The sequence below is a fragment of the Strongylocentrotus purpuratus genome, unplaced genomic scaffold, assembly GCF_000002235.5.
Source record: "Strongylocentrotus purpuratus isolate Spur 01 unplaced genomic scaffold, Spur_5.0 spur5_scaffold_15, whole genome shotgun sequence".
Classification (NCBI taxonomy): Eukaryota; Metazoa; Echinodermata; class Echinoidea; order Camarodonta; family Strongylocentrotidae; genus Strongylocentrotus; species Strongylocentrotus purpuratus.
The window spans coordinates 4,226,245-4,235,841 of NW_022145600.1; the positions used below are offsets into that span (position 1 = coordinate 4,226,245).

The 9,597-nt window shown below is 37.3% G+C and overlaps 1 protein-coding gene across 1 annotated transcript; it reads left to right on the forward strand.

Annotated features, from left to right (window-relative positions):
• The first annotated feature begins 3,354 nt into the window (after positions 1 to 3,354).
• On the forward strand, positions 3,355 to 4,335 carry LOC755241 (rhodopsin, GQ-coupled-like). Its single transcript, XM_001189023.2, has one exon. It carries the CDS (start codon positions 3,355 to 3,357, stop codon positions 4,333 to 4,335), a length of 981 nt encoding a protein of 326 aa, XP_001189023.2.
• The last annotated feature ends 5,262 nt before the right edge of the window (positions 4,336 to 9,597 follow it).

A 9,597-nucleotide genomic window follows, 5' to 3' on the forward strand; every position in this document is an offset into this window, starting at 1 on the left:
AGAAGTCAATTGCTCAAAGTAAATTAGATTATTGAGATGTTTTTTTGGAATAATACGCATAAATAAAATAATCAAAAACTATTATTCTACAAAATCGATTACTTGAAACAGTAATAAGAGTGGAAAATAGATAATCAACTAGACTTTTGTATGAAAATTTATTTTGGGAAACCTTAGTTGAGAGACGTAACAAAAATGTTTTATTCATAATGTTTAAAATTGCAGACCAATTAATCCCGGATTATCTTTTAAGTAAATTTAATTCTAAATACACTTCCTATAGCTTAAGAAATGCTCCTCGTACGTTTACTTTACCAAGAATTAAAACGTGCTTCAAAAAGAAAAGTTTAAGTTATTATGGTGCAAAAATATGGAATGAATTGACGGTAGAAACTAAATACACACCAACTTACTATACTTTCGAAAGGAGTTTATAATATTTGTATTGTCATGTTTGACTTTTATAGCACACAAAATCAACTGATTTGTTTTTCTTCTATTTTTTCCTGTTTGTTTTGTTTTTTTAAATTAGGGCTTGTTTGGATTTCTCGCCTGCTAACCTATTTGCATATATATATATACATATATATATATATATATATACAAGTGCGAGAATTCTCAACTCTGACATGACAACTGGTGTTCCAGAATATATTTATATATATATATATATACATATACATATATATATATATATATATATATATATGTTTTATTTAACTTTGTATGTAAACCATGTTAATGTATAATTTATGTTTCTTTGTAAAATTGTGTTTGCTTGTTATATGCACGACCATGCTGAAGAGCAGCCATTGGCTGAAGTATGCCACCGTGCTTAAATAAAATAAACAAACAAAACAAATGTTTAAAAATGAAACACGAGATTTTGCCGCGATAAATCTGAACGAGATTTGACATGTATTTTAAAGGGGCAATCTAACGTTTGTAATAGGTTCATTTGTGTAAAAGTAGAACAAAATTGGAGCTATAATGTTTTAGCCATATTTTTGTGTTATCAATTAAATATTAAAGTTGTTCGGCACTTCATCACCCTGACTTTAGCTAATTTTGAGTGCTTAAAGGTACTATGTCCCTTTTGCAGCCAGCCTCAAATTCTGTAGAACTCTGCAGGAATTATGAATATGTCATGTATGTCCTATTTGTGAAATTTAAACGTTAGCAGTGTCCTACTATTCAAATTATGCAAGGAAACCCGTTTACTTGCTAGACTTCACTGTCAGACACTTGAGTGACTGACTGGCTTTTTTCTTCTTTGGTAATAACATACATGAAAAGAGTTGTAAAGGGTCCATGAGTATTTGTCTACATCAATAACCCACTTCTTGTGATGGCCAAGATTAAACTGATTGAATCTTTGCCCAGCATAAAACGTATGACCATTCGGTACAATTGTCTGAAAATCAAGACTATTACTTTTGGGCTCTATAGCCCTAAAGTCGATTTGACAACTAATAGTCATTATTTTCCAACTTGAAGACATTTTCAAGCCCCACATTTTTTAGGGAAGTTCTAAATTAGTATTATCTTTCAAATGCAGTTGGAATTTACCTTTTTCATTTTTTGGGCCTGCAAATGGTACCTTTAAGTGCCCATACGTAAAGTAATTAAAACTTTACTACAAAATCCAAAGCTCTTTTAATTCTTGTCATAGTTTATGCAACTTTCACTAGTCCGCTCCTCTGATTATTTCTGGTTTCTTTAGTGTAGTTTTCTATTAAGGCTGAACGTTTTTTTAAGCGTCCTAGTTATTACAAATAATGATGATAATAACGAGAAACTTTTTTTGATTGATGGTGCATTAAATCCGACAATCTTTGTATCGGTTCGTGATGACTTGTCCAAATGAAAGTCAAAGCTGCTTTTTATTAAAAGATGAACTTAAACCAAATTGCTTAAAACGCAGTAACGAATATTGACAGCAAATTGTCGATCTAATTACATGCGCCTGACAGAGAGGCGACACTAATGGTTCCATGATTATTGCAATCATTGAACAAAGGCAATAACTCGGTCACAGATTCAATGAAGATATAATGACGACTTGAAACTGGCTATTGTGCGGTTGCACACGTATGAACTCTGGCTAATAATTCTTAAACTCTGGCATATAATCCGGGATTTTAAAAATAAAAAATCTTCAGGAAAGAAACTCTCATGATAACAGTGGGCAGGTCTAATGGAAACCACGTATTGGTCAGAGCAACGGGATGTAGTAAATTGCATGGGGGTCTACCTTTTATTGCCATAAATATTTCCATTTCCATTTTTTTTTCATCATTAAGATAAGAAGCAGTCATACCTTACAACGGACCGGTAGCCTTTATTATTTTTTCTAATGGAAAACGCAACAGATATTTATTTTCTTTATGTATCAATGGTTGTTACACAGGTTGACTCAACAAGTTTGGACATGATCACGATAATTCCAAGTGTGACATCAGAAATTAATGTCGTTGCTTTCAATCATCGAGCAATTGTTGCAGCCATTTTGCTCGTATTCGCATTGGTCGGTCTATTTCGCAACGCCCTCGTCATCATTTCAGTCATCGTTGGCAGAAAGCTTCGTACGATCACCAATGTCCTGGTGGTCAATCTAGCTTTCGCTGATTTCAAACTATATGATTTGTTTTTTACCTGAACTTTCGTTGATTGATAGTGCATTAAATCCGACAAGCCATGTGTTCGTGCGTGATGACTTTTTCTAATGACAATCAAAGCTGAGCTTTAATGCTGAACTTTAACCTAATTGCTTAAAACGCAGCAACGGTTATTGATAGCAAATTGTGGATCTAATCACACGCGCTTGACAGAGAGGCGACACTAATGGTTTCATGAATATTGCAATCACAAAAGCAATAAATCGGTCACAGATTCAATGAAGATATAAAGAGGACTGAAGACAGACTATTGTCCAGTTGCACATGTATAAACTGTGGCTAATAATTCTGGATTTTTGAAAAGAAAACCTTCAGGAAAGAAAATGTCATATTAACGGTGGGCAAGCCTAATGGATATTGCGTACTGGTCAGAGCAAAAGACTAATGCAAATTTCGCCTGCAATAAAATTGACATTGCATGATAATTAAGATATAAGAGCAAAACGTTTTTTATTTGCCATTTAGCTTCAAGAAAGTTGATTTGAAGTTGTGTTTGCGTGTTAGACTGCTTCTAAAGTGTGGTCTAAGTTGTTGACTCTTTCCATCATTAAGAAGCAGTCATACTTTACAACGGACCGGTAGCCTTTATTGCTTTTTTGAAATGGAAAACGCAACATATATTTATTTCCATAATGTATCAATGGTCGTGACACAAGTTGACTCAACAATTTTGGACATGGTCACGGTGATTCCAAGTGCGACATCAGAAATTAATGTCGTATCTTTCAAACATCGAGCGATTGTTGCAGCCATTTTGCTCGTATTCGCATTGGTCGGTCTATTTGGTAACGCCCTCATCATCATTTCAGTCATCGTTTGCAGAAAGCTTCGGACGATCACCAATGTCCTGGTGGTCAATCTGGCTTTCGCTGATTTCATGGCATGTACCTTCTTACCGTTCCAAAGTGCTGGTCTCCTAAGTCAAACAGGAAGGTACCCTCTGCACGAGGCGGTGTGTGCAGCCGTTGCCGCAGTAGAATATATCAGCGTGTGCTGCAGTGTACACACCCTAGTCGCTATCGCATTCGTCCGCTGGTACGTTATCACCAAATCTATTCGTGGTCATCAAGGTCTCCATACCCCGAGGAAAATTGCCATCATGGTTATGATCATCTGGATAATCTCAATCTCCTACATGGTCGTACCTCCTGTTCTTGGCATTGGAACACTCGGTTATTCCGGATATTACGGCCTATGTTGTTTGGCAGATACTAACGAACTAGATAACTATTATGTCGTTCTTCAAGGGGCTCTGATCGCCAATGCCCTTCTGCTTACCCTCGTATTTTACATTCGTATCTTACGCCATGTCTCGCGACATAATAAGCAGTTTCGAGAGGCACATCAGAACAAGGCTTCTTCGTCCATTTCTGCAGGTTCTCGTCCGCCCATGATCACTGCCAACAACCGAAAGGAGATTGAGATCACTAAGAATCTCTTCATGGTCGTTTGTGTTTTCATGCTCTGTTTCCTAGCCACCATTGTGAATTTCATCATCCCTGGTACCAGCGTCTTTACTCTCTACAGTTCCATGATAGTGTTAGCGAACAGCGTAGTCAATCCGATCATCTACGGGCTCAAGCACCCCAACTTTCAAGAGGTCTTCATAAAAATGATATGCTGTCGTCCAGTAAGGATAGGCATAATGCAAGACTGATTGTTCATGACAAGCTCTTCGACTGGCGAATCGAGTACACTTGACTGAGAGTAAAATATGTCGAAAATGAAGGGCCTAATCAAGTGGAACAGGAAAGACTGTAATCATTCACAAACTACCATTCGAAAGCCATCGAAAGTCTAATGATTGTGGCAATAGTTGGATACTGGAGTCATACGGTTTTTGTTGCACAAAGAGGGGCTACTTCAGGAAACGTTGTATTGTTCATACTTTAGGTACACTTTAAAGAATTTTAGGTCCGATATAACCTATGTTAGGTAAATAAGATACATGCATGTTCAGATGTTAATAAAGTTTCACACAACAATTGACGAATTTTATTCAACAAACATACATGTTTCCATCTTTTAAACAAAATATAGTTATAATATAACGCCCCCTTTCCCCTTTGTTGAAAGACCGTGATGATTTATGGAGGTTTCTTTTTTGTACAATATAATGAGATCTTTAAATCTATGCCAATCTCAATTTGGATTATGACGTAATTAAGGGACAACTCTCCTGTTTGTCGTGTACAAACAATTTAATTAATTTCTGTTTATCTCTCTTGGGGCACTACTCAAAATATATAATGGATAACATATTATTACAGGTCCTCTAAAAAGAAACACCCTCCTAGGTGATACAATCGTCATGCAAAGTGAATGCATTTTTTTTCACTACCGTCACTTCGTTAAAACAGCGACGAATTGTCGAGCACGTAAAGTTAACATTGTAATAATATTGATAACGATAGTACATGTTTCCAATAAAGCACTTTTCTATCACCTGACCATAGCGCTTACAGTCTAATTTTTTTTACCCCGGTCTCTGGATTTAATAACTATCCTGCAGTCTTCATTCTCCACTCCCTGGTGATTATTTCAGCTAGTCGCGTCTTTTGGGCATGCACAAGTTAATCCAAACACAGTGATGTTTGCATCCAAGCAGGTACCCGTTTAACACCTGGGTGGAGAGGAGCAATGTAGATAAAATGTCTTAATCAAGGACATAATGTGCCGTGCCGGGGCTCGAACCTACGGCCTCGGCATTTCCAGTCAAGAACTTAAACCTTATTAATTCATCGATTATTTTAAGTAAATTACTGAAATCAATTTGTCTAAATATCAAATAATTAAATGCTGTACTGTTCATATTCGAAACTGTACCTTTTGGTGGGGTGGATGATCCGTTCTTTTCAATGTAGCAAGCGCATGCAAAATGACCTATTGATTTACTGTCTTAGCTTAGCTTTTTCTTAAAAAACCCATAAAAGTCCCGTTTGCCGGAATCCCAATTATTCTGTATGACTCGCAAAATGGCTTCTTAGCAAATCACAACACAACGTAACACACACCAAAGAGATACTACAACATAAAAAAAACCTGATTATTGCTATTGATAATTGGATCCGGATTTCTGATGTTTTCATAATCATTTAATATTCAGACGGGGCAATGGATGTAGACTGTCGTTGGAGTATTTGACTTTTAAAAAGCCGAACTATTAAAATAAAACAATTATACAATCGTTTAATGAATCAATTTTGTTGTCATCTCCACAATTTACATACAAAATTGATAGATTCTACGGAATCACCATAGAAAGCAAATGGCACACACCCGCGCACACACGCTCACGCACGCACACACACACACACACACGCACACACCACACCACACACACACGCACACACACACGTACACACACAGATAAACACCAGAGACATAGATAGATAGAGAGAGAAAAAGTAAGAGAGAGTAAGAAAATTCTAACCGATTGATCTTGAAAAAAAAATTCAAATTGGGGGGGGGGGGGGCGTATACAAACAAATTGCTGTAATGTTGTTGTATTGTACATTAACTGAACAGTAGTGGATCGGCTATCAATCCAAGCAACATTTTTCGCTGAAGCCTCATTAGCACTAGTTACTGAGATGGAACAGGCCACATCGCTACTCCTTACCTCTCAAGTTCCGAATAGATTCAAGAATCCAAGTATTTTCTTTGAGATCGTAAAATCCCGCCAGAAACATGACTGCCGCGAACAAAAATCTGTATAGGGATTGTTTGGCTTAAACTGCCGGAAAACTCGTTCTATTTTGTCTTTGAGATAGTACAAGTGGGATCATAGTAGTGCTCAAACAGTTAAACAAGAGCAAGAAAGAGAACAACAACACCAATAATAAAAAGAACAAGAACAAGGGAAAACAAGATAAACATAACATATTACTTTGGTATCTGCATAATGGCAAATTGGAAGGAAAAGGGGGAAAAGCCAAAACAACCTTTCGAAAAACGCGGTTTATTCTTGGCTATTCTCCATGTATGAGTCGTCACATAATCCGCTTGGTTCCAGGAAATGGAGTCATCCCCAAAGCATCTCGGAATCTATGAAGCTTACAACCACTTCGGAAATTCCCAATGGTGATGTGTATCAAAAAGAACAAAAACTTGACAAAAAAGTTAAGTATAGTCATGAGATTACAAATTGAACGGCACTGCCTGGAAGCAAATCGGGAAAGGGTGATTTTGTAGCACATGCGGAATGGTGTACACCGCAAGGCGTTGGAATGATTGAAATGAAAAGAGTAATGACTCAATACTGCTGAAAATCACTCGCACTGCACTCACAAAATTAATGGGTATACGGGACCATACACAAATATATGGCATGAAGTTTGGTACCATCCTTTAAAGATAAAGGCGAGTTCTGGTCATCTGATTGCATTGTGAAAGAAAAGATGTGGGATGGATCAGAAAAAGGTTGATCATGTAGCATGTAAGTATTGGTGTGTACTGCAAATTTCTGGAGTCATCAAAATCATAATAGATTTGGTCCAGTCTTCGTAAAGTAACAAGCACTGTACACAGAAAGATGTATATGGACTACACAAATGGTGTCGGGGCTACTAAGTTAGTAATGAGCATAGAAAGATTAGGATATCAACGTTGATATCCTAATCTTTCTATGCTCATTACTCAGCCAGCATACATTTTCTACCAAAATTGTTTGGCAAATGACATTTATTTGTAATCTTGAACATTCAGTGTATTAAAGTTTCGTTTGATTCTGTGAGAATTCATTTTTTTAAAACCAGAACTCACCTTTATCTTCAATCTATTTAAAAATACATATTTTGAAGATGAGCACGATAATGGCATGTGAAGAGCAATAATATTGTTTTATCAGCGGACATTTCTATGGTGCTACTCTTTTAAGTAACAAACAAGTACAAACATGTACAAACAAGCTCACAAATTGTTTGATATCTTTACCGGAACTCAACGTACTTCTCTTTAACCCGTTGATTACTGAATTGTATACGTCCCATAGGCTTAACACAGGGACCACCAGGTTCCCGTAAGCAAAGGGTTAATACCGTAAAAAACTGGATCATGACAAAGAAAAGGAATCCCCGAAGCAGCCTTGGACCTATTTTTTCAGCCACAAGAAAACAGGTAAAATGGATGTATTCTAATAATTTATATCCTCCTTGAGGAAAAGAAAAGGATTGCTACAAGGATGAGGGATTTAAATTGTTAAACCAAACACGGATCGGTCAGCCTTCTCATCAAATCCTATGTGGAAACCTGTTAGCCGATTTTTTTTTTCTCAAGTTAAATGTTTGAAACTTGAAAGCCCAGAGGCGTCAAATGGAGAGATAGTGAGTGGATGAGGATGAGATGAGAAATAAAAGGTAGAGAAGGGAGTCTGAGAAGAGATGGGGGCAGGTTGGGGGGGGGGGGGGGAGGAATGGAACACAGGCGAGGGTGGGAGGGGGCTAAGGAGAAAGGCCAGATAAGATGAGGCCGGGAGAGAGGGAAAGAGCCTCGGGGTGTAAGAGAGAAGTGGTGAATGGGAGATAGAAAGAGTGACAGAGAGAGAGAGAGAGAGAGAGAGAGGGGGAGGGAGAGAGGGAAAGAGAGATGGAGAGGAGATTATGTGTTTAGGAAATATATAGAAAGAGAATGAGAGAGAGGGAGAGAGAAAGAGAGGGGAAAAGAGAGAGAGAAGTCGGATAGAAAAAAAATACAAGAGATAGAGAGAAAGAGAGGGAAATAGACAGAGAAAGAAAGAAAGAAAGAGAGAGATAGAAAAAGAGAGATGGAAAGGAGAATGTGTTGGGGTAGATAGGAATATATATAAAATAGAGGAAGGACAGAAAGGAATTGGAAGAGGATGAGAGAAAGAGAGTTAGAGAAAAAAAAGTGTTAGTGAAATAGAGAGACAGGTGGTTGGTGAGAGAGAGAGAGAGAGAGAGAGAAAGAGAGAGAAAGAGAGAGAGAGAGAAAGAAAGAAAGAAAGAGAGAGATGACAAGAAGGATAATATTTTTTCTTCGAATCCGGACTCTTCATGAATCATTTATGAAACACTGAAGAAAAGGGTAAAATACACTAGAGGAAATGCTGAAATGCTGCAAACTTAAATGCTTCTCCTATATTTTGTTATCATGATACAAATTCCACGGTATTGTTAGCAATAAATAATAAGATCTTTTCAATTAATCTACACAGACTTAAAACAATTTTACATGTAAAGTATAATCTAATGTGAAATATTTTATATCATACACTGTACATCAAAAATACAAAAATTAGATTACTGCGCAATTACTCAAATGAAAGTATACATTCTATACCCTTTAAACTAAACAAAGTCTTTCAATGAACGATCATGGTTACATGGCGCTATAAGTTATCATCACCAATCGGCAAATGTGACATAATTCGAACAAAACCATTAAACAGATTTGAGATAGATCATGGATGAAAGACGAGCTTAAAAAACGCTTTCAGAAGCAAAACGCGACGCATCAACGACAGCATATAATCAAGGCATTCCATCACATGCAATCTACTCATTTCTAACGCTCAGTGTCATCGCGTGGTCCATTATTGAGAGGGGCGGGGAGGGGGGGGGGGGCTGATATCATGGGGGCATCGATATTAGGTGTACGAAATGTGAATTAAAAAAGGTAAAATTAGCGTGATTAGGATAGGATGCGAGAGAGGGTCTTATTATCTTCTGTTCACGTTCGTTTCCTTTCCCCTTCTCTTCATATATCTTGTCCTCCCTTTCCCTCGTGGGGAGGGGTGCCCCCGTTTACCCGTGTAGCAACTCAACTTCTTGCAACTACACGTATTTGTAAATCTGCAATGTGTTTGTTTCATCTTATTTGGAACAAATTGGAACAGAAATCCGGACGGCCTTCTAGCTACCTTTTATTACGATGTTCCACAAGCTATGGTGAACAAAGA